Source organism: Pimephales promelas, chromosome 24, assembly GCF_988280905.1.
Source record: "Pimephales promelas chromosome 24, fPimPro1.hap1.1, whole genome shotgun sequence".
NCBI classification, from domain to species: domain Eukaryota; kingdom Metazoa; phylum Chordata; class Actinopteri; order Cypriniformes; family Leuciscidae; genus Pimephales; species Pimephales promelas.
The window spans coordinates 22,049,750-22,076,099 of NC_142792.1; the positions used below are offsets into that span (position 1 = coordinate 22,049,750).

Consider the following 26,350-nt stretch of genomic DNA (forward strand, 5'->3'; position numbering starts at 1 on the left):
TCTGAAAGCTAGTGGTTCTCCGCTCACCCGAGCCATAGCACATGCCTCGTTGGCGCAGTTAGGCAGCGCGTCAGTCTCATAATCTGAAGGTCGTGAGTTCGAGCCTCACACAGGGCAGGCTGGTGCTTTTTGATACATGGGAGCATGTAAATGAAAGAGCTGCTTTCTGTATCATTCCTTTTGTGAGTTTTTCCAGTCCTTCATATGCAATGTCATAGAAATCAAGTGTTCTTGTGGGACTAATGTTGAACAAATGCAGCAATAGTATTACTCTCATATTTATGTAATATGCGTCAGTGTTGTTGCAGTATGTTTTTTTAAGGCTAATGTAATTCTATCATTCTAATGACAAGTCTTGTCAATGCTAAAGCAATGTTTTGCATGGCATTCCTTGAATCTTAGGCCATGACTCTGCACCACATGCCCCCAAAACCCATGACCTTCAATTCCAAGAAATTTCCAAGAATCCTTGCCATGAAGTTCTACTGCATCCCCAAAACTTCAGTCCACCACATCCCAGTTAGACTCCCAAAATCACATTGCATACTCCCCCTAAAAAAGAAAAGAAAAAAAGAAAAAAAGACATGAATAGCCTTTCATAAACAAGTTCTTCTTCCGGTAAACATCAGAACGTGGCATTCCTCGAAGTTCTGTTGGATCCCATTCTATAAACATGTCCAATTTCATGAAATGTCTTGACTTGAAATTCCAAGAAAACTGCACGAAAACGCCACCGAATCCCATACATTGCACCAAAAGTGTTACTTTAAAGTCCATATTATGCAGGTCAGTGCAACTGCATTGTTTGGTTAACTCTAACATGAACTGAAATGCAGTGCTTTGTCAACATTAATGCACTTCGGGGTGAACTTGCCAGAGGGTTCAAGACTCTAGCTTGAGCCCGCAGCCAAAGGTTAGGTTTGTCAGAAGTGGGATTCGAACCCACGCCTCCAGGGGAGACTGCGACCTGAACGCAGCGCCTTAGACCGCTCGGCCATCCTGACGTGAGGGCAAAGGGTGAGCAGTACTTTTGGAGCTGCACCGAATGGCAGATGATCTGAAAGCTAGTGGTTCTCCGCTCACCCGAGCCATAGCACATGCCTCGTTGGCGCAGTTAGGCAGCGCGTCAGTCTCATAATCTGAAGGTCGTGAGTTCGAGCCTCACACGGGGCAGGCTGGTGCTTTTTGATACATGGGAGCATGTAAATGAAAGAGCTGCTTTCTGTATCATTCCTTTTGTGAGTTTTTCCAGTCCTTCATATGCAATGTCATAGAAATCAAGTGTTCTTGTGGGACTAATGTTGAACAAATGCAGCAATAGTATTACTCTCATATTTATGTAATATGCGTCAGTGTTGTTGCAGTATGTTTTTTTAAGGCTAATGTAATTCTATCATTCCAATGACAAGTCTTGTCAATGCTAAAGCAATGTTTTGCATGGCATTCCTTGAATCTTAGGCCATGACTCTGCACCACATGCCCCCAAAACCCATGACCTTCAATTCCAAGAAATTTCCAAGAATCCTTGCCATGAAGTTCTACTGCATCCCCAAAACTTCAGTCCACCACATCCCAGTTAGACTCCCAAAATCACATTGAATACTCCCCCTAAAAAGAAAAGAAAAAAAGAAAAAAAGACATGAATAGCCTTTCATAAACAAGTTCTTCTTCCGGTAAACATCAGAACGTGGCATTCCTCGAAGTTCTGTTGGATCCCGTTCTATAAACATGTCCAATTTCGTGAAATGTCTTGACTTGAAATTCCAAGAAAACTGCACGAAAACGCCACCGAATCCCATACATTGCACCAAAAGTGTTACTTTAAAGTCCATATTATGCAGGTCAGTGCAACTGCATTGTTTGGTTAACTCTAGCATGAACAGAAATGCAGTGCTTTGTCAACATTAATGCACTTTGGGGTGAACTTGCCAGAGGGTTCAAGACTCTAGCTTGAGCCCACAGGCAAAGGTTAGGTTTGTCAGAAGTGGGATTCGAACCCACGCCTCCAGGGGAGACTGCGACCTGAACGCAGCGCCTTAGACCGCTCAGCCATCCTGACGTGAGGGCTAAGGGTGAGCAGTACTTTTGGAGCTGCACCGAATGGCAGATGATCTGGAAGCTAGTGGTTCTCCGCTCACCCGAGCCATAGCACATGCCTCGTTGGCGCAGTTAGGCAGCGCGTCAGTCTCATAATCTGAAGGTCGTGAGTTCGAGCCTCACACGGGGCAGGCTGGTGCTTTTTGATACATGGGAGCATGTAAATGAAAGAGCTGCTTTCTGTATCATTCCTTTTGTGCGTTTTTCCAGTCCTTCATATGCAATGTCATAGAAATCAAGTGTTCTTGTGGGACTAATGTTGAACAAATGCAGCAATAGTATTACTCTCATATTTATGTAATATGCGTCAGTGTTGTTGCAGTATGTTTTTTTAAGGCTAATGTAATTCTATCATTCCAATGACAAGTCTTGTCAATGCTAAAGCAATGTTTTGCATGGCATTCCTTGAATCTTAGGCCATGACTCTGCACCACATGCCCCCAAAACCCATGACCTTCAATTCCAAGAAATTTCCAAGAATCCTTGCCATGAAGTTCTACTGCATCCCCAAAACTTCAGTCCACCACATCCCAGTTAGACTCCCAAAATCACATTGCATACTCCCCCTAAAAAAGAAAAGAAAAAAAGAAAAAAAGACATGAATAGCCTTTCATAAACAAGTTCTTCTTCCGGTAAACATCAGAACGTGGCATTCCTCGAAGTTCTGTTGGATCCCATTCTATAAACATGTCCAATTTCATGAAATGTCTTGACTTGAAATTCCAAGAAAACTGCACGAAAACGCCACCGAATCCCATACATTGCAACAAAAGTGTTACTTTAAAGTCCATATTATGCAGGTCAGTGCAACTGCATTGTTTGGTTAACTCTAACATGAACTGAAATGCAGTGCTTTGTCAACATTAATGCACTTCGGGGTGAACTTGCCAGAGGGTTCAAGACTCTAGCTTGAGCCCGCAGCCAAAGGTTAGGTTTGTCAGAAGTGGGATTCGAACCCACGCCTCCAGGGGAGACTGCGACCTGAACGCAGCGCCTTAGACCGCTCGGCCATCCTGACGTGAGGGCAAAGGGTGAGCAGTACTTTTGGAGCTGCACCGAATGGCAGATGATCTTAAAGCTAGTGGTTCTCCGCTCACCCGAGCCATAGCACATGCCTCGTTGGCGCAGTTAGGCAGCGCGTCAGTCTCATAATCTGAAGGTCGTGAGTTCGAGCCTCACACGGGGCAGGCTGGTGCTTTTTGATACATGGGAGCATGTAAATGAAAGAGCTGCTTTCTGTATCATTCCTTTTGTGCGTTTTTCCAGTCCTTCATATGCAATGTCATAGAAATCAAGTGTTCTTGTGGGACTAATGTTGAACAAATACAGCAATAGTATTACTCTCATATTTATGTAATATGCGTCAGTGTTGTTGCAGTATGTTTTTTTAAGGCTAATGTAATTCTATCATTCCAATGACAAGTCTTGTCAATGCTAAAGCAATGTTTTGCATGGCATTCCTTGAATCTTAGGCCATGACTCTGCACCACATGCCCCCAAAACCCATGACCTTCAATTCCAAGAAATTTCCAAGAATCCTTGCCATGAAGTTCTACTGCATCCCCAAAACTTCAGTCCACCACATCCCAGTTAGACTCCCAAAATCACATTGAATACTCCCCCTAAAAAGAAAAGAAAAAAAGAAAAAAAGACATGAATAGCCTTTCATAAACAAGTTCTTCTTCCGGTAAACATCAGAACGTGGCATTCCTCGAAGTTCTGTTGGATCCCGTTCTATAAACATGTCCAATTTCGTGAAATGTCTTGACTTGAAATTCCAAGAAAACTGCACGAAAACGCCACCGAATCCCATACATTGCACCAAAAGTGTTACTTTAAAGTCCATATTATGCAGGTCAGTGCAACTGCATTGTTTGGTTAACTCTAGCATGAACAGAAATGCAGTGCTTTGTCAACATTAATGCACTTTGGGGTGAACTTGCCAGAGGGTTCAAGACTCTAGCTTGAGCCCACAGGCAAAGGTTAGGTTTGTCAGAAGTGGGATTCGAACCCACGCCTCCAGGGGAGACTGCGACCTGAACGCAGCGCCTTAGACCGCTCGGCCATCCTGACGTGAGGGCTAAGGGTGAGCAGTACTTTTGGAGCTGCACCGAATGGCAGATGATCTGGAAGCTAGTGGTTCTCCGCTCACCCGAGCCACAGCACATGCCTCGTTGGCGCAGTTAGGCAGCGCGTCAGTCTCATAATCTGAAGGTCGTGAGTTCGAGCCTCACACGGGGCAGGCTGGTGCTTTTTGATACATGGGAGCATGTAAATGAAAGAGCTGCTTTCTGTATCATTCCTTTTGTGCGTTTTTCCAGTCCTTCATATGCAATGTCATAGAAATCAAGTGTTCTTGTGGGACTAATGTTGAACAAATGCAGCAATAGTATTACTCTCATATTTATGTAATATGCGTCAGTGTTGTTGCAGTATGTTTTTTTAAGGCTAATGTAATTCTATCATTCCAATGACAAGTCTTGTCAATGCTAAAGCAATGTTTTGCATGGCATTCCTTGAATCTTAGGCCATGACTCTGCACCACATGCCCCCAAAACCCATGACCTTCAATTCCAAGAAATTTCCAAGAATCCTTGCCATGAAGTTCTACTGCATCCCCAAAACTTCAGTCCACCACATCCCAGTTAGACTCCCCAAATCACATTGCATACTCCCCCTAAAAAGAAAAGAAAAAAAGAAAAAAAGACATGAATAGCCTTTCATAAACAAGTTCTTCTTCCGGTAAACATCAGAACGTGGCATTCCTCGAAGTTCTGTTGGATCCCGTTCTATAAACATGTCCAATTTCGTGAAATGTCTTGACTTGAAATTCCAAGAAAACTGCACGAAAACGCCACCGAATCCCATACATTGCACCAAAAGTGTTACTTTAAAGTCCATATTATGCAGGTCAGTGCAACTGCATTGTTTGGTTAACTCTAGCATGAACTGAAATGCAGTGCTTTGTCAACATTAATGCACTTCGGGGTGAACTTGCCAGAGGGTTCAAGACTCTAGCTTGAGCCCGCAGCCAAAGGTTAGTGTGTTGTTCTTAAGGCAGTTAATAATTTAGTAAATAAGTTAAATGTTTAAAAAGCATTTCTAAAGGTTTCTTATAAATATTTCATGTTTATTTGTAAGTTTTATTTAAAAAATATTAGCGGACAATTTCACCTCCGGTTCTGCCGCGCTAACTTCCGGTTTCGGTTTCATGTAAACAGAGCAGGCGAAATCCAGCATGATACGGTCCGCGATCTGTCGCCATTCTCATTAAAGCACTGTCAAGGCAATGCCGTAAGTTTATAAATATGTTTATACAGATCTTAAGTAATGTATTTTTGTATTGTTTAGTTGAGAAATGCATTTAAAGCGCCAATGTATGACTTTATTTTCGTCTGTGTAGAGATTAGTTTTTCTAAGAGCATATTGTGTATGCTTTCAGTTTTCACCATCTGGAGAAGAAATTAAAATGCAAAAACGTCCTTTGTGGTCCTGGTCTTCTTCAGTGGTTTATCTACGTGTTCATTTGGCAACATAATAGTGAAAAGGCAGCATTCAGAGCTTCATCGGGGTTAAAATGGCGGCTAGCAACAGATCTGCTACCAACGCAAGTCTTTCATCCTCATCTGCAAGCAGTGCCGCTCGTGCTCGAGCCAAAGCAGAAGCGGCTAGGGTAAGAGCCTCATATGCAAGCAAGGAAGCACAGTTAAAAGTGGAAAAAGTGAAAATCGACACAGAGCTACACGTGCTAGAATTACAAAGAGAAGCAGATGCCGCAGTAGCTGAGGCAGAGGTGCTAGAAGAAGCAGAGCTAATACGAGATGGGCATGAGAGCCGAAGAACAGAATCAGATAGAGTTAAAAGAGAAAGAACATGTGAATATGTGAAATCTCAAATGGATGTGAATAAACATAATGGCCCCGCTCCAGTCACCTGCAACCAAAGTGATGAAATAGAGGGCACATTCATCACATGGAATCCTACTGAAAATGACGTTTCAGACGCAGAACCTTCACGTGTTAATACTAGGCCCAAACGCCATATCCAACACACATCCGTGGCTTTCCAAACCACATCTTCCTCTCCTAAAGGTAAGACTAAACCAAAAAGTGAACAAATAAAGAACGCACTCAACCCATTCTCTAGCCCTTTCGTGCCTCCCTACAACTCACCTGCAAGTACGTCACACCAATCAGAGCCACTTGCACAATATATAGCACGTCGTGACCTCATCACTTCAGGTCTTTACCAATATGATGACAAACCAGAGAATTTCAGAGCGTGGCTCTCCTCATTTACCGGGGCTACAGCAGACGTTCACCTCACGCCAACACAAGAGCTCGACTTGATGACAAGATGGTTAGGAAAGGAATCAAGTAGTCAAATTAAACGCATTCGCTCTGTGTATGTCAATAGCCCCGCAGTAGCTCTACAGAAAGCATGGGACAGACTCCATGAGTGTTATGCAGCTCCTGAAATAATTGAAAAATCGCTCTTCCAGAGATTGGACAGTTTTCCTAAAATGACAGCAAAGGATAATGTGAAATTAAGGGAACTTGGAGATCTGTTACAGGAGATTCAAGGAGCAAAAGAGGATGGGTATCTGCCTGGTCTTCTCTATCTTGACACGTCACGCGGAATCAGGCCGATTGTGGACAAACTCCCATACGGAATTCAGGAGAAGTGGATGTCACTAGGTTCACAATATAAAGAGGATCATCAAGACTGCTTTCCACCGTTCAGTTACTTTTGTAAGTTCATATGCAAAGAAGCTAAGAGACGTAACGATCCAAGCTTTAACCAACAGTACAGCCTAACCCAATCACACCCAGAAAGACCTTACCTGAGAAACTTTAGCTCCGCCAAACCCATCTCCGTAAATAAAACTAATATTACACCCCCCAACAAGGACTTTAAAAGCAACTGCCCGCTGCACAATAAGCCCCACCCACTCAATAAATGCAGGACATTCAGGAACAAACTGCTCGAAGAAAGAAAGGCCTTCCTCAAAGAGAAAGGAATCTGTTTTAGGTGCTGTGCCTCGGACTCTCATCTCGCTAAGGACTGCAAATCCACAGTAAAGTGCTCCGAATGTGAAAGTACAAGCCACGAAACAGTAATGCATCCTGGCCCTCCACCTCAAACCATCAAGGCTCCTGCTCCCGCTCAAGAGGATGGCGGGGAAGAAAAAGACATCTCAGGCAGCATCGCAGTAACCACTACATGTACCAAAGTGTGCAGTCCAGGTCAGTGGGGTCGTTCTTGTTCAAAAATTTGTCTTACAAAGGTGTATCCAGAGGGTCACCAGGACAGTGCGGTTAAGGCTTACGTCATACTCGATGATCAGAGCAATCGATCCTTAGCAAGGCCAGAGTTCTTCGATCTGTTCAACATTAAACACAGACTAGTCAGTTATGATCTAAGAACATGTTCAGGCCTCGTTGAAACACGGGGGAAAATGGCTGAAGGCTTTTACATTGAGTCTTTAGATGGGTCTGCGGTAATCCCGCTTCCTCCTCTCATTGAATGTCAGGACATTCCTAACGAAAGAAGGGAGATCCCAACTCCAAACGCTGCACGACACCAGCCACACCTTCGGTCCATAGCAAAGTACATTCCAGAGCTAGACCATAATGCAGAAATACTTCTACTGCTAGGACGAGATGTTTTACGTGCACACAAAGTAAGGGAACAAGTTAATGGCCCTCATCATGCGCCCTTCGCCCAGCGCCTAGATTTAGGGTGGGTCGTAGTCGGGGAGGTGTGTGTAGGTAAGGTCCACAAGCCTACAGTCAACTCATTCAAAACCATTATTCTTGAAAATGGCCGCCCCACAGTTTTTGGACAGTGTGATAACTTCCGTCAGCTCAAGGAAACGCCGTACAGTAACAGGCACACTAAGGCTCCAGAGAAAAGTCTGGGACAATCAGTTTTCAACCGCAGCAAAAGTGACAATGAGCCAGCTCCCTCCGTAGAAGACACACGTTTTTTAAAGATCATGGATGAAAGTATGTACAGAGACGATGACAATAGCTGGGTCGCCCCACTTCCTTTCAGAGAGCCTCGCCGGAAGATGCCTAACAATAGAGAGCTAGCAGTCAGACGTTTTTTGTCTCTCAAGCGGAGTATGCAAAAGAAACCCCACATGCAGCAGCAATACGTGGAGTTTATGGGAGGGATTTTCTCCAGCGGTCACGCTGAGATAGCACCCGCACTGAAGCAAGGAGAAGAATGCTGGTACCTCCCCACGTTTGGGGTCTACCACCCTCAAAAACCCAACAAGATCAGGGTAGTTTTTGATTCTAGTGCCCAGGAGGATGGTGTCTCACTCAATAGTGTACTCCTCACTGGCCCCGACTTAAACAATAGTCTCATAGGGGTACTCCTCCGCTTCCGTAAAGAAAGCATTGCTGTTATGGCTGACATACAGCAGATGTTTCACTGCTTCGTAGTGCGTGAGGATCACCGGGACTATCTTCGCTTTCTGTGGCACAAGGACAATGATGTTGAGAAGGAGGTCATTGATTATAGAATGAAGGTCCATGTGTTTGGGAACTCTCCATCTCCCGCTGTGGCTGTTTACGGTCTGCGAAAGGCCATCGAAGCTGGAGCGAAAGACTATGGGGCCGACACTGTCAAGTTTGTGAAGAGACACTTCTACGTCGATGATGGTCTGATTTCTGTGCCTTCTCCAGCCGAAGCTATTGACTTGCTCCAAAGAACGCAAGCTTCACTTGCTGAGTCCAATCTGCGCCTGCATAAGTTTGCGTCTAATTCACCTGCAACCATGCAAGCCTTCTCTCCTGAAGATTGTGCAGCAGTCCTGAAAGATCTGGATCTGAGTGGTGAGGAAGCAGAATCACAGCGCAGTCTAGGTCTAATTTGGGAAACCATAACAGACACATTCACATTTTCAGTGGCAACAACAAACAAGCCATTTACTCGCCGAGGTGTCTTGTCATCTGTTAATAGTGTCTTCGATCCACTAGGCTTATTAGCACCAGTCACCATTCAAGGAAGAGCTCTACTCAGAGAACTCACCTCAGAAAACTCTGATTGGGACACACCTCTTCCAGAAGAAAAGCAGAGCAAATGGGAAGCTTGGAGGGATTCGCTGCAGAACTTAAGGGAACTCCATGTCCCTAGAATGTACACATCTACCACTCTCAGTCAGGCAAAGCGCAAAGAACTCTATGTCTTTTCAGACGCATCGACCAAAGCAATAGGTGCAGTAGCCTACTTGAGAGCTCTGTATGCTAATGACAAAGTTGAGGTGGGGTTTGTCATGGGTAAAGCAAAACTAACTCCTCAGTCACAGCCCACTATACCAAGATTGGAACTGTGCGCCGCTGTCTTGGCTGTAGAGATAGCTGATCTCGTCAGGAATGAGCTGGACATAGAGTTTGACGCTGTTCACTTCCACACAGACAGCAAGGTGGTCTTGGGCTACATCTGTAATGAATCAAAAAGATTCTACACATATGTTCACAACAGAGTGCAGCGTATTCGCCAGTCTTCAAAGCCGGAGCAGTGGCACTATGTGCGCACCGAGGAAAACCCAGCGGATCACGCATCACGCTCGCTCACAGCAGCTCAACTATCAAAAACTACTTGGTTCACTGGACCTTCCTTCATCCGTCGTTCACCCCCAGAGGCAAAAAATGATAACAACTATTTTGAGTTAGTTGAGCCTGACAAAGACTGTGAAATCAGGCCACAAGTGAGAACTTGTTCCACTCACCTTCAAGTAGTCTCCTGCAAGCGCTTTGAGCGCTTTTCCACCTTCAAGTCTTTGGTCCGTGGAGTCGCCTTCCTCATTCACATGGCAAAATCTTTCAATGGCTCCAATTCAAACCATGGATGCAAAGGGTGGCACATATGTCAGTTTCCTCGTACACCAGATGAAATGGATCAAGCAAAGCGTGTCATCCTTCAACAAGTGCAACAGGCCACCTTTGCAAAGGAGCTGTCTGCCCTCAACGCTGGCAAATCCATCGCCAAACAAAGCCCTTTGGAAAAGCTCAGCCCAGTCCTGGACAGCGGCATCATTTCAGTTGGAGGTCGTCTCAAACACTCAGAGCTTGAGAACTCTGAAAAATACCCGATAATTCTCCCTAAGGACAGTCATGTTTCTATCCTGCTCACTCGCCACTACCATGAACAGGTCAAGCACCAGGGTCGTCACCTAACAGAGGGTGCAATAAGGGCTGGAGGTCTGTGGATAATCGGTGGAAAGAGACTAGTTAATTCAGTTATCCATAAGTGTGTTATCTGTCGCAAACTGCGTGGAAAGCAGGAAGAGCAACTCATGGCAGACCTTCCCCCGGAACGTTTGAAAACATGTCCTTCCTTTAGCTATGTCGGCCTTGACGTTTTCGGGCCTTGGACAGTAACCACCAGACGTACCAGAGGTGGTCAAGCACAGAGTAAGCGTTGGGCCATCCTGTTTACCTGCATGAGCTCAAGAGCCGTGCACATTGAGGTGATTGAGTCCTTAGACACCAGCAGTTGCGTAAATGCCCTCAGACGCTTCTTTGCCTTGAGAGGCCCTGCCAAAAAACTTATATCGGATCGTGGCACTAATTTCATTGGGGCTTCCAAGGAGTTAGGAATGGACAAAGCTCTGCAACTATACCTCAATGATCAAGGTTGCAGTTGGGAATTTAATCCGCCTCATGCGTCCCACATGGGAGGCTCCTGGGAGCGCATGATCGGCATTGCACGGAGAATATTGGATTCAATGCTGCTTCAAAGTAAGGTGCAACTCACTCACGAGGTATTGTGCACACTTATGGCTGAAGTGTCAGCAATCATAAACGCCAGGCCACTCCTTCCAGTTTCATCCGATCCACTCAATCCCTTCATTCTCTCTCCCTCCATGCTGCTAACCCAGAAATCGTGCCTTACACCTCCTCCTGGAGATTTCTTGGATAAGGACCTTTACTCCAAGCAATGGAGACAAGTTCAGGCTCTTGCCAATCAGTTCTGGACACGCTGGAAGCGAGAGTACCTGCCTTTATTGCAGCAGAGGCAGAAATGGACTGTATCTTGTCGTAATCTGCAAGTTGGTGACCTTGTTTTGCTTAAGGACAAGCAGGTCCCAAGGAACAGCTGGCTCATGAGTAGAGTCACGGCAACCTTCCCTGGGAAGGACAATCTAGTAAGGAAGGTCGAGGTCACAGTAAATGACCAAGGCACTCGAAAGACCTTTTTGCGACCAGTTACTGAAGTCATTCTTCTTTTGCCAAAGGACTGAAACCCGCTAAGGTTTTGTTGTTGGTAGTGTCCTCTCTGAGGTCAGGCGGGGAATGTGTTGTTCTTAAGGCAGTTAATAATTTAGTAAATAAGTTAAATGTTTAAAAAGCATTTCTAAAGGTTTCTTATAAATATTTCATGTTTATTTGTAAGTTTTGTTCTTAAGGCAGTTAATAATTTAGTAAATAAGTTAAATGTTTAAAAAGCATTTCTAAAGGTTTCTTATAAATATTTCATGTTTATTTGTAAGTTTTATTTAAAAAATATTAGCGGACAATTTCACCTCCGGTTCTGCCGCGCTAACTTCCGGTTTCGGTTTCATGTAAACAGAGCAGGCGAAATCCAGCATGATACGGTCCGCGATCTGTCGCCATTCTCATTAAAGCACTGTCAAGGCAATGCCGTAAGTTTATAAATATGTTTATACAGATCTTAAGTAATGTATTTTTGTATTGTTTAGTTGAGAAATGCATTTAAAGCGCCAATGTATGACTTTATTTTCGTCTGTGTAGAGATTAGTTTTTCTAAGAGCATATTGTGTATGCTTTCAGTTTTCACCATCTGGAGAAGAAATTAAAATGCAAAAACGTCCTTTGTGGTCCTGGTCTTCTTCAGTGGTTTATCTACGTGTTCATTTGGCAACATAATAGTTAGGTTTGTCAGAAGTGGGATTCGAACCCACGCCTCCAGGGGAGACTGCGACCTGAACGCAGCGCCTTAGACCGCTCGGCCATCCTGACGTGAGGGCAAAGGGTGAGCAGTACTTTTGGAGCTGCACCGAATGGCAGATGATCTGGAAGCTAGTGGTTCTCCGCTCACCCGAGCCATAGCACATCCCTCTTTGGCGCAGTTAGGCAGCGCGTCAGTCTCATAATCTGAAGGTCGTGAGTTCGAGCCTCACACGGGGCAGGCTGGTGCTTTTTGATACATGGGAGCATGTAAATGAAAGAGCTGCTTTCTGTATCATTCCTTTTGTGCGTTTTTCCAGTCCTTCATATGCAATGTCATAGAAATCAAGTGTTCTTGTGGGACTAATGTTGAACAAATGCAGCAATAGTATTACTCTCATATTTATGTAATATGCGTCAGTGTTGTTGCAGTATGTTTTTTTAAGGCTAATGTAATTCTATCATTCCAATGACAAGTCTTGTCAATGCTAAAGCAATGTTTTGCATGGCATTCCTTGAATCTTAGGCCATGACTCTGCACCACATGCCCCCAAAACCCATGACCTTCAATTCCAAGAAATTTCCAAGAATCCTTGCCATGAAGTTCTACTGCATCCCCAAAACTTCAGTCCACCACATCCCAGTTAGACTCCCAAAATCACATTGCATACTCCCCCTAAAAAAGAAAAGAAAAAAAGAAAAAAAGACATGAATAGCCTTTCATAAACAAGTTCTTCTTCCGGTAAACATCAGAACGTGGCATTCCTCGAAGTTCTGTTGGATCCCATTCTATAAACATGTCCAATTTCATGAAATGTCTTGACTTGAAATTCCAAGAAAACTGCACGAAAACGCCACCGAATCCCATACATTGCAACAAAAGTGTTACTTTAAAGTCCATATTATGCAGGTCAGTGCAACTGCATTGTTTGGTTAACTCTAACATGAACTGAAATGCAGTGCTTTGTCAACATTAATGCACTTCGGGGTGAACTTGCCAGAGGGTTCAAGACTCTAGCTTGAGCCCGCAGCCAAAGGTTAGGTTTGTCAGAAGTGGGATTCGAACCCACGCCTCCAGGGGAGACTGCGACCTGAACGCAGCGCCTTAGACCGCTCGGCCATCCTGACGTGAGGGCAAAGGGTGAGCAGTACTTTTGGAGCTGCACCGAATGGCAGATGATCTTAAAGCTAGTGGTTCTCCGCTCACCCGAGCCATAGCACATGCCTCGTTGGCGCAGTTAGGCAGCGCGTCAGTCTCATAATCTGAAGGTCGTGAGTTCGAGCCTCACACGGGGCAGGCTGGTGCTTTTTGATACATGGGAGCATGTAAATGAAAGAGCTGCTTTCTGTATCATTCCTTTTGTGCGTTTTTCCAGTCCTTCATATGCAATGTCATAGAAATCAAGTGTTCTTGTGGGACTAATGTTGAACAAATACAGCAATAGTATTACTCTCATATTTATGTAATATGCGTCAGTGTTGTTGCAGTATGTTTTTTTAAGGCTAATGTAATTCTATCATTCCAATGACAAGTCTTGTCAATGCTAAAGCAATGTTTTGCATGGCATTCCTTGAATCTTAGGCCATGACTCTGCACCACATGCCCCCAAAACCCATGACCTTCAATTCCAAGAAATTTCCAAGAATCCTTGCCATGAAGTTCTACTGCATCCCCAAAACTTCAGTCCACCACATCCCAGTTAGACTCCCAAAATCACATTGAATACTCCCCCTAAAAAGAAAAGAAAAAAAGAAAAAAAGACATGAATAGCCTTTCATAAACAAGTTCTTCTTCCGGTAAACATCAGAACGTGGCATTCCTCGAAGTTCTGTTGGATCCCGTTCTATAAACATGTCCAATTTCGTGAAATGTCTTGACTTGAAATTCCAAGAAAACTGCACGAAAACGCCACCGAATCCCATACATTGCACCAAAAGTGTTACTTTAAAGTCCATATTATGCAGGTCAGTGCAACTGCATTGTTTGGTTAACTCTAGCATGAACAGAAATGCAGTGCTTTGTCAACATTAATGCACTTTGGGGTGAACTTGCCAGAGGGTTCAAGACTCTAGCTTGAGCCCACAGGCAAAGGTTAGGTTTGTCAGAAGTGGGATTCGAACCCACGCCTGCAGGGGAGACTGCGACCTGAACGCAGCGCCTTAGACCGCTCGGCCATCCTGACGTGAGGGCTAAGGGTGAGCAGTACTTTTGGAGCTGCACCGAATGGCAGATGATCTGGAAGCTAGTGGTTCTCCGCTCACCCGAGCCACAGCACATGCCTCGTTGGCGCAGTTAGGCAGCGCGTCAGTCTCATAATCTGAAGGTCGTGAGTTCGAGCCTCACACGGGGCAGGCTGGTGCTTTTTGATACATGGGAGCATGTAAATGAAAGAGCTGCTTTCTGTATCATTCCTTTTGTGCGTTTTTCCAGTCCTTCATATGCAATGTCATAGAAATCAAGTGTTCTTGTGGGACTAATGTTGAACAAATGCAGCAATAGTATTACTCTCATATTTATGTAATATGCGTCAGTGTTGTTGCAGTAGGTTTTTTTAAGGCTAATGTAATTCTATCATTCCAATGACAAGTCTTGTCAATGCTAAAGCAATGTTTTGCATGGCATTCCTTGAATCTTAGGCCATGACTCTGCACCACATGCCCCCAAAACCCATGACCTTCAATTCCAAGACATTTCCAAGAATCCTTGCCATGAAGTTCTACTGCATCCCCAAAACTTCAGTCCACCACATCCCAGTTAGACTCCCCAAATCACATTGCATACTCCCCCTAAAAAGAAAAGAAAAAAAGAAAAAAAGACATGAATAGCCTTTCATAAACAAGTTCTTCTTCCGGTAAACATCAGAACGTGGCATTCCTCGAAGTTCTGTTGGATCCCGTTCTATAAACATGTCCAATTTCGTGAAATGTCTTGACTTGAAATTCCAAGAAAACTGCACGAAAACGCCACCGAATCCCATACATTGCACCAAAAGTGTTACTTTAAAGTCCATATTATGCAGGTCAGTGCAACTGCATTGTTTGGTTAACTCTAGCATGAACTGAAATGCAGTGCTTTGTCAACATTAATGCACTTCGGGGTGAACTTGCCAGAGGGTTCAAGACTCTAGCTTGAGCCCGCAGCCAAAGGTTAGGTTTGTCAGAAGTGGGATTCGAACCCACGCCTCCAGGGGAGACTGCGACCTGAACGCAGCGCCTTAGACCGCTCGGCCATCCTGACGTGAGGGCAAAGGGTGAGCAGTACTTTTGGAGCTGCACCGAATGGCAGATGATCTGGAAGCTAGTGGTTCTCCGCTCACCCGAGCCATAGCACATGCCTCGTTGGCGCAGTTAGGCAGCGCGTCAGTCTCATAATCTGAAGGTCGTGAGTTCGAGCCTCACACGGGGCAGGCTGGTGCTTTTGGATACATGGGAGCATGTAAATGAAAGAGCTGCTTTCTGTATCATTCCTTTTGTGCGTTTTTCCAGTCCTTCATATGCAATGTCATAGAAATCAAGTGTTCTTGTGGGACTAATGTTGAACAAATACAGCAATAGTATTACTCTCATATTTATGTAATATGCGTCAGTGTTGTTGCAGTATGTTTTTTTAAGGCTAATGTAATTCTATCATTCCAATGACAAGTCTTGTCAATGCTAAAGCAATGTTTTGCATAGAATTCCTTGAATCTTAGGCCATGACTCTGCACCACATGCCCCCAAAACCCATGACCTTCAATTCCAAGAAATTTCCAAGAATCCTTGCCATGAAGTTCTACTGCATCCCCAAAACTTCAGTCCACCACATCCCAGTTAGACTCCCAAAATCACATTGCATACTCCCCCTAAAAAGAAAAGAAAAAAAGAAAAAAAGACATGAATAGCCTTTCATAAACAAGTTCTTCTTCCGGTAAACATCAGAACGTGGCATTCCTCGAAGTTCTGTTGGATCCCATTCTATAAACATGTCCAATTTCGTGAAATGTCTTGACTTGAAATTCCAAGAAAACTGCACGAAAACGCCACAGAATCCCATACATTGCACCAAAAGTGTTACTTTAAAGTCCATATTATGCAGGTCAGTGCAACTGCATTGTTTGGTTAACTCTAGCATGAACAGAAATGCAGTGCTTTGTCAACATTAATGCACTTTGGGGTGAACTTGCCAGAGGGTTCAAGACTCTAGCTTGAGCCCACAGCCAAAGGTTAGGTTTGTCAGAAGTGGGATTCGAACCCACGCCTCCAGGGGAGACTGCGACCTGAACGCAGCGCCTTAGACCGCTCGGCCATCCTGACGTGAGGGCTAAGTGAGCAGTACTTTTGGAGCTGCACCGAATGGCAGATGATCTGGAAGCTAGTGGTTCTCCGCTCACCCGAGCCACAGCACATGCCTCGTTAGCGCAGTTAGGCAGCGCGTCAGTCTCATAATCTGAAGGTCGTGAGTTCGAGCCTCACACGGGGCAGGCTGGTGCTTTTTGATACATGGGAGCATGTAAATGAAAGAGCTGCTTTCTGTATCATTCCTTTTGTGCGTTTTTCCAGTCCTTCATATGCAATGTCATAGAAATCAAGTGTTCTTGTGGGACTAATGTTGAACAAATGCAGCAATAGTATTACTCTCATATTTATGTAATATGCGTCAGTGTTGTTGCAGTATGTTTTTTTAAGGCTAATGTAATTCTATCATTCCAATGACAAGTCTTGTCAATGCTAAAGCAATGTTTTGCATGGCATTCCTTGAATCTTAGGCCATGACTCTGCACCACATGCCCCCAAAACCCATGACCTTCAATTCCAAGAAATTTCCAAGAATCCTTGCCATGAAGTTCTACTGCATCCCCAAAACTTCAGTCCACCACATCCCAGTTAGACTCCCCAAATCACATTGCATACTCCCCCTAAAAAGAAAAGAAAAAAAGAAAAAAAGACATGAATAGCCTTTCATAAACAAGTTCTTCTTCCGGTAAACATCAGAACGTGGCATTCCTCGAAGTTCTGTTGGATCCCGTTCTATAAACATGTCCAATTTCGTGAAATGTCTTGACTTGAAATTCCAAGAAAACTGCACGGAAACGCCACCGAATCCCATACATTGCACCAAAAGTGTTACTTTAAAGTCCATATTATGCAGGTCAGTGCAACTGCATTGTTTGGTTAACTCTAGCATGAACTGAAATGCAGTGCTTTGTCAACATTAATGCACTTCGGGGTGAACTTGCCAGAGGGTTCAAGACTCTAGCTTGAGCCCGCAGCCAAAGGTTAGGTTTGTCAGAAGTGGGATTCGAACCCACGCCTCCAGGGGAGACTGCGACCTGAACGCAGCGCCTTAGACCGCTCGGCCATCCTGACGTGAGGGCAAAGGGTGAGCAGTACTTTTGGAGCTGCACCGAATGGCAGATGATCTGAAAGCTAGTGGTTCTCCGCTCACCCGAGCCATAGCACATGCCTCGTTGGCGCAGTTAGGCAGCGCGTCAGTCTCATAATCTGAAGGTCGTGAGTTCGAGCCTCACACAGGGCAGGCTGGTGCTTTTTGATACATGGGAGCATGTAAATGAAAGAGCTGCTTTCTGTATCATTCCTTTTGTGAGTTTTTCCAGTCCTTCATATGCAATGTCATAGAAATCAAGTGTTCTTGTGGGACTAATGTTGAACAAATGCAGCAATAGTATTACTCTCATATTTATGTAATATGCGTCAGTGTTGTTGCAGTATGTTTTTTTAAGGCTAATGTAATTCTATCATTCTAATGACAAGTCTTGTCAATGCTAAAGCAATGTTTTGCATGGCATTCCTTGAATCTTAGGCCATGACTCTGCACCACATGCCCCCAAAACCCATGACCTTCAATTCCAAGAAATTTCCAAGAATCCTTGCCATGAAGTTCTACTGCATCCCCAAAACTTCAGTCCACCACATCCCAGTTAGACTCCCCAAATCACATTGCATACTCCCCCTAAAAAAGAAAAGAAAAAAAGAAAAAAAGACATGAATAGCCTTTCATAAACAAGTTCTTCTTCCGGTAAACATCAGAACGTGGCATTCCTCGAAGTTCTGTTGGATCCCGTTCTATAAACATGTCCAATTTCGTGAAATGTCTTGACTTGAAATTCCAAGAAAACTGCACGAAAACGCCACCGAATCCCATACATTGCACCAAAAGTGTTACTTTAAAGTCCATATTATGCAGGTCAGTGCAACTGCATTGTTTGGTTAACTCTAGCATGAACAGAAATGCAGTGCTTTGTCAACATTAATGCACTTTGGGGTGAACTTGCCAGAGGGTTCAAGACTCTAGCTTGAGCCCACAGGCAAAGGTTAGGTTTGTCAGAAGTGGGATTCGAACCCACGCCTCCAGGGGAGACTGCGACCTGAACGCAGCGCCTTAGACCGCTCGGCCATCCTGACGTGAGGGCTAAGGGTGAGCAGTACTTTTGGAGCTGCACCGAGAGGCAGATGATCTGGAAGCTAGTGGTTCTCCGCTCACCCGAGCCACAGCACATGCCTCGTTGGCGCAGTTAGGCAGCGCGTCAGTCTCATAATCTGAAGGTCGTGAGTTCGAGCCTCACACGGGGCAGGCTGGTGCTTTTTGATACATGGGAGCATGTAAATGAAAGAGCTGCTTTCTGTATCATTCCTTTTGTGCGTTTTTCCAGTCCTTCATATGCAATGTCATAGAAATCAAGTGTTCTTGTGGGACTAATGTTGAACAAATGCAGCAATAGTATTACTCTCATATTTATGTAATATGCGTCAGTGTTGTTGCAGTATGTTTTTTTAAGGCTAATGTAATTCTATCATTCCAATGACAAGTCTTGTCAATGCTAAAGCAATGTTTTGCATGGCATTCCTTGAATCTTAGGCCATGACTCTGCACCACATGCCCCCAAAACCCATGACCTTCAATTCCAAGAAATTTCCAAGAATCCTTGCCATGAAGTTCTACTGCATCCCCAAAACTTCAGTCCACCACATCCCAGTTAGACTCCCCAAATCACATTGCATACTCCCCCTAAAAAGAAAAGAAAAAAAGAAAAAAAGACATGAATAGCCTTTCATAAACAAGTTCTTCTTCCGGTAAACATCAGAACGTGGCATTCCTCGAAGTTCTGTTGGATCCCGTTCTATAAACATGTCCAATTTCGTGAAATGTCTTGACTTGAAATTCCAAGAAAACTGCACGAAAACGCCACCGAATCCCATACATTGCACCAAAAGTGTTACTTTAAAGTCCATATTATGCAGGTCAGTGCAACTGCATTGTTTGGTTAACTCTAGCATGAACTGAAATGCAGTGCTTTGTCAACATTAATGCACTTCGGGGTGAACTTGCCAGAGGGTTCAAGACTCTAGCTTGAGCCCGCAGCCAAAGGTTAGGTTTGTCAGAAGTGGGATTCGAACCCACGCCTCCAGGGGAGACTGCGACCTGAACGCAGCGCCTTAGACCGCTCGGCCATCCTGACGTGAGGGCAAAGGGTGAGCAGTACTTTTGGAGCTGCACCGAATGGCAGATGATCTGGAAGCTAGTGGTTCTCCGCTCACCCGAGCCATAGCACATGCCTCGTTGGCGCAGTTAGGCAGCGCGTCAGTCTCATAATCTGAAGGTCGTGAGTTCGAGCCTCACACGGGGCAGGCTGGTGCTTTTTGATACATGGGAGCATGTAAATGAAAGAGCTGCTTTCTGTATCATTCCTTTTGTGCGTTTTTCCAGTCCTTCATATGCAATGTCATAGAAATCAAGTGTTCTTGTGGGACTAATGTTGAACAAATGCAGCAATAGTATTACTCTCATATTTATGTAATATGCGTCAGTGTTGTTGCAGTATGTTTTTTTAAGGCTAATGTAATTCTATCATTCCAATGACAAGTCTTGTCAATGCTAAAGCAATGTTTTGCATGGCATTCCTTGAATCTTAGGCCATGACTCTGCACCACATGCCCCCAAAACCCATGACCTTCAATTCCAAGAAATTTCCAAGAATCCTTGCCATGAAGTTCTACTGCATCCCCAAAACTTCAGTCCACCACATCCCAGTTAGACTCCCAAAATCACATTGCATACTCCCCCTAAAAAAGAAAAGAAAAAAAGACATGAATAGCCTTTCATAAACAAGTTCTTCTTCCGGTAAACACCAGAACGTGGCATTCCTCGAAGTTCTGTTGGATCCCATTCTATAAACATGTCCAATTTCATGAAATGTCTTGACTTGAAATTCCAAGAAAACTGCACGAAAACGCCACCGAATCCCATACATTGCAACAAAAGTGTTACTTTAAAGTCCATATTATGCAGGTCAGTGCAACTGCATTGTTTGGTTAACTCTAACATGAACTGAAATGCAGTGCTTTGTCAACATTAATGCACTTCGGGGTGAACTTGCCAGAGGGTTCAAGACTCTAGCTTGAGCCCGCAGCCAAAGGTTAGGTTTGTCAGAAGTGGGATTCGAACCCACGCCTCCAGGGGAGACTGCGACCTGAACGCAGCGCCTTAGACCGCTCGGCCATCCTGACGTGAGGGCAAAGGGTGAGCAGTACTTTTGGAGCTGCACCGAATGGCAGATGATCTTAAAGCTAGTGGTTCTCCGCTCACCCGAGCCATAGCACATGCCTCGTTGGCGCAGTTAGGCAGCGCGTCAGTCTCATAATCTGAAGGTCGTGAGTTCGAGCCTCACACGGGGCAGGCTGGTGCTTTTTGATACATGGGAGCATGTAAATGAAAGAGCTGCTTTCTGTATCATTCCTTTTGTGCGTTTTTCCAGTCCTTCATATGCAATGTCATAGAAATCAAGTGTTCTTGTGGGACTAATGTTGAACAAATACAGCAATAGTATTACTCTCATATTTATGTAATATGCGTCAGTGTTGTTGCAGTATGTTTTTTTAAGGCTAATGTAATTCTATCATTCCAATGACAAGTCTTGTCAATGCTAAAGCAATGTTTTGCATGGCATTCCTTGAATCTTAGGCCATGACTCTGCACCACATGCCCCCAAAACCCATGACCTTCAATTCCAAGAAATTTCCAAGAATCCTTGCCATGAAGTTCTACTGCATCCCCAAAACTTCAGTCCACCACATCCCAGTTAGACTCCCCAAATCACATTGCATACTCCCCCTAAAAAGAAAAGAAAAAAAGAAAAAAAGACATGAATAGCCTTTCATAAACAAGTTCTTCTTCCGGTAAACATCAGAACGTGGCATTCCTCGAAGTTCTGTTGGATCCCGTTCTATAAACATGTCCAATTTCGTGAAATGTCTTGACTTGAAATTCCAAGAAAACTGCACGAAAACGCCACCGAATCCCATACATTGCACCAAAAGTGTTACTTTAAAGTCCATATTATGCAGGTCAGTGCAACTGCATTGTTTGGTTAACTCTAGCATGAACTGAAATGCAGTGCTTTGTCAACATTAATGCACTTCGGGGTGAACTTGCCAGAGGGTTCAAGACTCTAGCTTGAGCCCGCAGCCAAAGGTTAGGTTTGTCAGAAGTGGGATTCGAACCCACGCCTCCAGGGGAGACTGCGACCTGAACGCAGCGCCTTAGACCGCTCGGCCATCCTGACGTGAGGGCAAAGGGTGAGCAGTACTTTTGGAGCTGCACCGAATGGCAGATGATCTGGAAGCTAGTGGTTCTCCGCTCACCCGAGCCATAGCACATGCCTCGTTGGCGCAGTTAGGCAGCGCGTCAGTCTCATAATCTGAAGGTCGTGAGTTCGAGCCTCACACGGGGCAGGCTGGTGCTTTTTGATACATGGGAGCATGTAAATGAAAGAGCTGCTTTCTGTATCATTCCTTTTGTGCGTTTTTCCAGTCCTTCATATGCAATGTCATAGAAATCAAGTGTTCTTGTGGGACTAATGTTGAACAAATGCAGCAATAGTATTACTCTCATATTTATGTAATATGCGTCAGTGTTGTTGCAGTATGTTTTTTTAAGGCTAATGTAATTCTATCATTCCAATGACAAGTCTTGTCAATGCTAAAGCAATGTTTTGCATGGCATTCCTTGAATCTTAGGCCATGACTCTGCACCACATGCCCCCAAAACCCATGACCTTCAATTCCAAGAAATTTCCAAGAATCCTTGCCATGAAGTTCTACTGCATCCCCAAAACTTCAGTCCACCACATCCCAGTTAGACTCCCCAAATCACATTGCATACTCCCCCTAAAAAAGAAAAGAAAAAAAGAAAAAAAGACATGAATAGCCTTTCATAAACAAGTTCTTCTTCCGGTAAACATCAGAACGTGGCATTCCTCGAAGTTCTGTTGGATCCCGTTCTATAAACATGTCCAATTTCGTGAAATGTCTTGACTTGAAATTCCAAGAAAACTGCACGAAAACGCCACCGAATCCCATACATTGCACCAAAAGTGTTACTTTAAAGTCCATATTATGCAGGTCAGTGCAACTGCATTGTTTGGTTAACTCTAGCATGAACAGAAATGCAGTGCTTTGTCAACATTAATGCACTTTGGGGTGAACTTGCCAGAGGGTTCAAGACTCTAGCTTGAGCCCACAGGCAAAGGTTAGGTTTGTCAGAAGTGGGATTCGAACCCACGCCTCCAGGGGAGACTGCGACCTGAACGCAGCGCCTTAGACCGCTCGGCCATCCTGACGTGAGGGCTAAGGGTGAGCAGTACTTTTGGAGCTGCACCGAGAGGCAGATGATCTGGAAGCTAGTGGTTCTCCGCTCACCCGAGCCATAGCACATGCCTCGTTGGCGCAGTTAGGCAGCGCGTCAGTCTCATAATCTGAAGGTCGTGAGTTCGAGCCTCACACGGGGCAGGCTGGTGCTTTTTGATACATGGGAGCATGTAAATGAAAGAGCTGCTTTCTGTATCATTCCTTTTGTGCGTTTTTCCAGTCCTTCATATGCAATGTCATAGAAATCAAGTGTTCTTGTGGGACTAATGTTGAACAAATGCAGCAATAGTATTACTCTCATATTTATGTAATATGCGTCAGTGTTGTTGCAGTATGTTTTTTTAAGGCTAATGTAATTCTATCATTCCAATGACAAGTCTTGTCAATGCTAAAGCAATGTTTTGCATGGCATTCCTTGAATCTTAGGCCATGACTCTGCACCACATGCCCCCAAAACCCATGACCTTCAATTCCAAGAAATTTCCAAGAATCCTTGCCATGAAGTTCTACTGCATCCCCAAAACTTCAGTCCACCACATCCCAGTTAGACTCCCCAAATCACATTGCATACTCCCCCTAAAAAGAAAAGAAAAAAAGAAAAAAAGACATGAATAGCCTTTCATAAACAAGTTCTTCTTCCGGTAAACATCAGAACGTGGCATTCCTCGAAGTTCTGTTGGATCCCGTTCTATAAACATGTCCAATTTCGTGAAATGTCTTGACTTGAAATTCCAAGAAAACTGCACGAAAACGCCACCGAATCCCATACATTGCACCAAAAGTGTTACTTTAAAGTCCATATTATGCAGGTCAGTGCAACTGCATTGTTTGGTTAACTCTAGCATGAACTGAAATGCAGTGCTTTGTCAACATTAATGCACTTCGGGGTGAACTTGCCAGAGGGTTCAAGACTCTAGCTTGAGCCCGCAGCCAAAGGTTAGGTTTGTCAGAAGTGGGATTCGAACCCACGCCTCCAGGGGAGACTGCGACCTGAACGCAGCGCCTTAGACCGCTCGGCCATCCTGACGTGAGGGCAAAGGGTGAGCAGTACTTTTGGAGCTGCACCGAATGGCAGATGATCTGGAAGCTAGTGGTTCTCCGCTCACCCGAGCCATAGCACATGCCTCGTTGGCGCAGTTAGGCAGCGCGTCAGTCTCATAATCTGAAGGTCGTGAGTTCGAGCCTCACACGGGGCAGGCTGGTGCTTTTTGATACATGGGAGCATGTAAATGAAAGAGCTGCTTTCTGTATCATTCCTTTTGTGCGTTTTTCCAGTCCTTCATATGCAATGTCACAGAAATCAAGTGTTCTTGTGGGACTAATGTTGAACAAATGCAGCAATAGTATTACTCTCATATTTATGTAATATGCGTCAGTGTTGTTGCAGTATGTTTTTTTAAGGCTAATGTAATTCTATCATTCCAATGACAAGTCTTGTCAATGCTAAAGCAATGTTTTGCATGGCATTCCTTGAATCTTAGGCCATGACTCTGCACCACATGCCCCCAAAACCCATGACCTTCAATTCCAAGAAATTTCCAAGAATCCTTGCCATGAAGTTCTACTGCATCCCCAAAACTTCAGTCCACCACATCCCAGTTAGACTCCCAAAATCACATTGCATACTCCCCCTAAAAAAGAAAAGAAAAAAAGACATGAATAGCCTTTCATAAACAAGTTCTTCTTCCGGTAAACATCAGAACGTGGCATTCCTCGAAGTTCTGTTGGATCCCATTCTATAAACATGTCCAATTTCATGAAATGTCTTGACTTGAAATTCCAAGAAAACTGCACGAAAACGCCACCGAATCCCATACATTGCAACAAAAGTGTTACTTTAAAGTCCATATTATGCAGGTCAGTGCAACTGCATTGTTTGGTTAACTCTAACATGAACTGAAATGCAGTGCTTTGTCAACATTAATGCACTTCGGGGTGAACTTGCCAGAGGGTTCAAGACTCTAGCTTGAGCCCGCAGCCAAAGGTTAGGTTTGTCAGAAGTGGGATTCGAACCCACGCCTCCAGGGGAGACTGCGACCTGAACGCAGCGCCTTAGACCGCTCGGCCATCCTGACGTGAGGGCAAAGGGTGAGCAGTACTTTTGGAGCTGCACCGAATGGCAGATGATCTTAAAGCTAGTGGTTCTCCGCTCACCCGAGCCATAGCACATGCCTCGTTGGCGCAGTTAGGCAGTGCGTCAGTCTCATAATCTGAAGGTCGTGAGTTCGAGCCTCACACGGGGCAGGCTGGTGCTTTTTGATACATGGGAGCATGTAAATGAAAGAGCTGCTTTCTGTATCATTCCTTTTGTGCGTTTTTCCAGTCCTTCATATGCAATGTCATAGAAATCAAGTGTTCTTGTGGGACTAATGTTGAACAAATACAGCAATAGTATTACTCTCATATTTATGTAATATGCGTCAGTGTTGTTGCAGTATGTTTTTTTAAGGCTAATGTAATTCTATCATTCCAATGACAAGTCTTGTCAATGCTAAAGCAATGTTTTGCATGGCATTCCTTGAATCTTAGGCCATGACTCTGCACCACATGCCCCCAAAACCCATGACCTTCAATTCCAAGAAATTTCCAAGAATCCTTGCCATGAAGTTCTACTGCATCCCCAAAACTTCAGTCCACCACATCCCAGTTAGACTCCCAAAATCACATTGAATACTCCCCCTAAAAAGAAAAGAAAAAAAGAAAAAAAGACATGAATAGCCTTTCATAAACAAGTTCTTCTTCCGGAAAACATCAGAACGTGGCATTCCTCGAAGTTCTGTTGGATCCCGTTCTATAAACATGTCCAATTTCGTGAAATGTCTTGACTTGAAATTCCAAGAAAACTGCACGAAAACGCCACCGAATCCCATACATTGCACCAAAAGTGTTACTTTAAAGTCCATATTATGCAGGTCAGTGCAACTGCATTGTTTGGTTAACTCTAGCATGAACAGAAATGCAGTGCTTTGTCAACATTAATGCACTTTGGGGTGAACTTGCCAGAGGGTTCAAGACTCTAGCTTGAGCCCACAGGCAAAGGTTAGGTTTGTCAGAAGTGGGATTCGAACCCACGCCTCCAGGGGAGACTGCGACCTGAACGCAGCGCCTTAGACCGCTCGGCCATCCTGACGTGAGGGCAAAGGGTGAGCAGTACTTTTGGAGCTGCACCGAATGGCAGATGATCTGGAAGCTAGTGGTTCTCCGCTCACCCGAGCCACAGCACATGCCTCGTTGGCGCAGTTAGGCAGCGCGTCAGTCTCATAATCTGAAGGTCGTGAGTTCGAGCCTCACACGGGGCAGGCTGGTGCTTTTTGATACATGGGAGCATGTAAATGAAAGAGCTGCTTTCTGTATCATTCCTTTTGTGCGTTTTTCCAGTCCTTCATATGCAATGTCATAGAAATCAAGTGTTCTTGTGGGACTAATGTTAAACAAATGCAGCAATAGTATTACTCTCATATTTATGTAATATGCGTCAGTGTTGTTGCAGTATGTTTTTTTTAAGGCTAATGTAATTCTATCATTCCAATGACAAGTCTTGTCAATGCTAAAGCAATGTTTTGCATGGCATTCCTTGAATCTTAGGCCATGACTCTGCACCACATGCCCCCAAAACCCATGACCTTCAATTCCAAGAAATTTCCAAGAATCCTTGCCATGAAGTTCTACTGCATCCCCAAAACTTC

At 44.4% G+C, this 26,350-nt stretch overlaps 1 protein-coding gene and 36 non-coding genes across 38 annotated transcripts; 19 read left to right on the forward strand and 18 right to left on the reverse strand.

The window, feature by feature from the left end:
• The first annotated feature begins 43 nt into the window (after window positions 1–43).
• On the forward strand, window positions 44–117 carry trnam-cau (transfer RNA methionine (anticodon CAU)). Its single transcript has one exon. It is a non-coding gene; the product is annotated as a tRNA-Met (tRNA).
• Window positions 118–921: 804 nt separating this feature from the next.
• On the reverse strand, window positions 922–1,004 carry trnal-cag (transfer RNA leucine (anticodon CAG)). The gene has a single exon. It is a non-coding gene; the product is annotated as a tRNA-Leu (tRNA).
• A 95-nt stretch (window positions 1,005–1,099) lies between these two features.
• Window positions 1,100–1,173, forward strand: trnam-cau (transfer RNA methionine (anticodon CAU)). Its single transcript has one exon. It is a non-coding gene; the product is annotated as a tRNA-Met (tRNA).
• Window positions 1,174–1,976: 803 nt separating this feature from the next.
• On the reverse strand, window positions 1,977–2,059 carry trnal-cag (transfer RNA leucine (anticodon CAG)). The gene has a single exon. It is a non-coding gene; the product is annotated as a tRNA-Leu (tRNA).
• A 95-nt stretch (window positions 2,060–2,154) lies between these two features.
• trnam-cau (transfer RNA methionine (anticodon CAU)) lies at window positions 2,155–2,228 on the forward strand. The gene has a single exon. It is a non-coding gene; the product is annotated as a tRNA-Met (tRNA).
• An 804-nt stretch (window positions 2,229–3,032) lies between these two features.
• Window positions 3,033–3,115, reverse strand: trnal-cag (transfer RNA leucine (anticodon CAG)). The gene has a single exon. It is a non-coding gene; the product is annotated as a tRNA-Leu (tRNA).
• Window positions 3,116–3,210: 95 nt separating this feature from the next.
• trnam-cau (transfer RNA methionine (anticodon CAU)) lies at window positions 3,211–3,284 on the forward strand. The gene has a single exon. It is a non-coding gene; the product is annotated as a tRNA-Met (tRNA).
• Window positions 3,285–4,087: 803 nt separating this feature from the next.
• Window positions 4,088–4,170, reverse strand: trnal-cag (transfer RNA leucine (anticodon CAG)). The gene has a single exon. It is a non-coding gene; the product is annotated as a tRNA-Leu (tRNA).
• Window positions 4,171–4,265: 95 nt separating this feature from the next.
• On the forward strand, window positions 4,266–4,339 carry trnam-cau (transfer RNA methionine (anticodon CAU)). The gene has a single exon. It is a non-coding gene; the product is annotated as a tRNA-Met (tRNA).
• An 802-nt stretch (window positions 4,340–5,141) lies between these two features.
• Window positions 5,142–11,943, forward strand: LOC148966500 (uncharacterized). 2 transcript variants are annotated; one of them, XM_089126731.1, is made up of 4 exons: window positions 5,142–5,391; window positions 5,540–11,472; window positions 11,570–11,755; window positions 11,904–11,943. In XM_089126731.1, the coding sequence occupies exon 2, from the start codon at window positions 5,675–5,677 to the stop codon at window positions 11,351–11,353; it is 5,679 nt and encodes a 1,892-aa protein (XP_088982857.1). In that variant the 5' UTR covers window positions 5,142–5,391; window positions 5,540–5,674; the 3' UTR covers window positions 11,354–11,472; window positions 11,570–11,755; window positions 11,904–11,943. The 2 variants fall into 2 exon arrangements, with proteins under 2 accessions (XP_088982857.1, XP_088982856.1); XM_089126730.1 differs by having other exon boundaries at window positions 11,570–11,943.
• Window positions 11,944–12,009: 66 nt separating this feature from the next.
• Window positions 12,010–12,092, reverse strand: trnal-cag (transfer RNA leucine (anticodon CAG)). Its single transcript has one exon. It is a non-coding gene; the product is annotated as a tRNA-Leu (tRNA).
• Window positions 12,093–13,065: 973 nt separating this feature from the next.
• Window positions 13,066–13,148, reverse strand: trnal-cag (transfer RNA leucine (anticodon CAG)). Its single transcript has one exon. It is a non-coding gene; the product is annotated as a tRNA-Leu (tRNA).
• A 95-nt stretch (window positions 13,149–13,243) lies between these two features.
• trnam-cau (transfer RNA methionine (anticodon CAU)) lies at window positions 13,244–13,317 on the forward strand. Its single transcript has one exon. It is a non-coding gene; the product is annotated as a tRNA-Met (tRNA).
• An 803-nt stretch (window positions 13,318–14,120) lies between these two features.
• trnal-cag (transfer RNA leucine (anticodon CAG)) lies at window positions 14,121–14,203 on the reverse strand. Its single transcript has one exon. It is a non-coding gene; the product is annotated as a tRNA-Leu (tRNA).
• Window positions 14,204–14,298: 95 nt separating this feature from the next.
• trnam-cau (transfer RNA methionine (anticodon CAU)) lies at window positions 14,299–14,372 on the forward strand. Its single transcript has one exon. It is a non-coding gene; the product is annotated as a tRNA-Met (tRNA).
• Window positions 14,373–15,175: 803 nt separating this feature from the next.
• On the reverse strand, window positions 15,176–15,258 carry trnal-cag (transfer RNA leucine (anticodon CAG)). Its single transcript has one exon. It is a non-coding gene; the product is annotated as a tRNA-Leu (tRNA).
• A 95-nt stretch (window positions 15,259–15,353) lies between these two features.
• Window positions 15,354–15,427, forward strand: trnam-cau (transfer RNA methionine (anticodon CAU)). Its single transcript has one exon. It is a non-coding gene; the product is annotated as a tRNA-Met (tRNA).
• An 803-nt stretch (window positions 15,428–16,230) lies between these two features.
• On the reverse strand, window positions 16,231–16,313 carry trnal-cag (transfer RNA leucine (anticodon CAG)). Its single transcript has one exon. It is a non-coding gene; the product is annotated as a tRNA-Leu (tRNA).
• A 93-nt stretch (window positions 16,314–16,406) lies between these two features.
• On the forward strand, window positions 16,407–16,480 carry trnam-cau (transfer RNA methionine (anticodon CAU)). The gene has a single exon. It is a non-coding gene; the product is annotated as a tRNA-Met (tRNA).
• Window positions 16,481–17,283: 803 nt separating this feature from the next.
• trnal-cag (transfer RNA leucine (anticodon CAG)) lies at window positions 17,284–17,366 on the reverse strand. The gene has a single exon. It is a non-coding gene; the product is annotated as a tRNA-Leu (tRNA).
• Window positions 17,367–17,461: 95 nt separating this feature from the next.
• Window positions 17,462–17,535, forward strand: trnam-cau (transfer RNA methionine (anticodon CAU)). Its single transcript has one exon. It is a non-coding gene; the product is annotated as a tRNA-Met (tRNA).
• An 804-nt stretch (window positions 17,536–18,339) lies between these two features.
• On the reverse strand, window positions 18,340–18,422 carry trnal-cag (transfer RNA leucine (anticodon CAG)). Its single transcript has one exon. It is a non-coding gene; the product is annotated as a tRNA-Leu (tRNA).
• Window positions 18,423–18,517: 95 nt separating this feature from the next.
• trnam-cau (transfer RNA methionine (anticodon CAU)) lies at window positions 18,518–18,591 on the forward strand. The gene has a single exon. It is a non-coding gene; the product is annotated as a tRNA-Met (tRNA).
• An 803-nt stretch (window positions 18,592–19,394) lies between these two features.
• trnal-cag (transfer RNA leucine (anticodon CAG)) lies at window positions 19,395–19,477 on the reverse strand. Its single transcript has one exon. It is a non-coding gene; the product is annotated as a tRNA-Leu (tRNA).
• Window positions 19,478–19,572: 95 nt separating this feature from the next.
• Window positions 19,573–19,646, forward strand: trnam-cau (transfer RNA methionine (anticodon CAU)). The gene has a single exon. It is a non-coding gene; the product is annotated as a tRNA-Met (tRNA).
• A 796-nt stretch (window positions 19,647–20,442) lies between these two features.
• trnal-cag (transfer RNA leucine (anticodon CAG)) lies at window positions 20,443–20,525 on the reverse strand. The gene has a single exon. It is a non-coding gene; the product is annotated as a tRNA-Leu (tRNA).
• A 95-nt stretch (window positions 20,526–20,620) lies between these two features.
• On the forward strand, window positions 20,621–20,694 carry trnam-cau (transfer RNA methionine (anticodon CAU)). The gene has a single exon. It is a non-coding gene; the product is annotated as a tRNA-Met (tRNA).
• An 803-nt stretch (window positions 20,695–21,497) lies between these two features.
• Window positions 21,498–21,580, reverse strand: trnal-cag (transfer RNA leucine (anticodon CAG)). The gene has a single exon. It is a non-coding gene; the product is annotated as a tRNA-Leu (tRNA).
• A 95-nt stretch (window positions 21,581–21,675) lies between these two features.
• Window positions 21,676–21,749, forward strand: trnam-cau (transfer RNA methionine (anticodon CAU)). Its single transcript has one exon. It is a non-coding gene; the product is annotated as a tRNA-Met (tRNA).
• An 804-nt stretch (window positions 21,750–22,553) lies between these two features.
• On the reverse strand, window positions 22,554–22,636 carry trnal-cag (transfer RNA leucine (anticodon CAG)). Its single transcript has one exon. It is a non-coding gene; the product is annotated as a tRNA-Leu (tRNA).
• A 95-nt stretch (window positions 22,637–22,731) lies between these two features.
• On the forward strand, window positions 22,732–22,805 carry trnam-cau (transfer RNA methionine (anticodon CAU)). Its single transcript has one exon. It is a non-coding gene; the product is annotated as a tRNA-Met (tRNA).
• Window positions 22,806–23,608: 803 nt separating this feature from the next.
• Window positions 23,609–23,691, reverse strand: trnal-cag (transfer RNA leucine (anticodon CAG)). The gene has a single exon. It is a non-coding gene; the product is annotated as a tRNA-Leu (tRNA).
• A 95-nt stretch (window positions 23,692–23,786) lies between these two features.
• On the forward strand, window positions 23,787–23,860 carry trnam-cau (transfer RNA methionine (anticodon CAU)). Its single transcript has one exon. It is a non-coding gene; the product is annotated as a tRNA-Met (tRNA).
• Window positions 23,861–24,656: 796 nt separating this feature from the next.
• On the reverse strand, window positions 24,657–24,739 carry trnal-cag (transfer RNA leucine (anticodon CAG)). Its single transcript has one exon. It is a non-coding gene; the product is annotated as a tRNA-Leu (tRNA).
• Window positions 24,740–24,834: 95 nt separating this feature from the next.
• Window positions 24,835–24,908, forward strand: trnam-cau (transfer RNA methionine (anticodon CAU)). Its single transcript has one exon. It is a non-coding gene; the product is annotated as a tRNA-Met (tRNA).
• An 803-nt stretch (window positions 24,909–25,711) lies between these two features.
• Window positions 25,712–25,794, reverse strand: trnal-cag (transfer RNA leucine (anticodon CAG)). The gene has a single exon. It is a non-coding gene; the product is annotated as a tRNA-Leu (tRNA).
• Window positions 25,795–25,889: 95 nt separating this feature from the next.
• Window positions 25,890–25,963, forward strand: trnam-cau (transfer RNA methionine (anticodon CAU)). Its single transcript has one exon. It is a non-coding gene; the product is annotated as a tRNA-Met (tRNA).
• Window positions 25,964–26,350: the final 387 nt, after the last annotated feature.

Coding starts and splice junctions, on each gene's coding strand:
- LOC148966500 (XM_089126730.1), top strand. CDS start 5,675: ATGGCGGCTAGCAACAGATCTGCTACCAACGCAAGTCTTTCATCCTCA.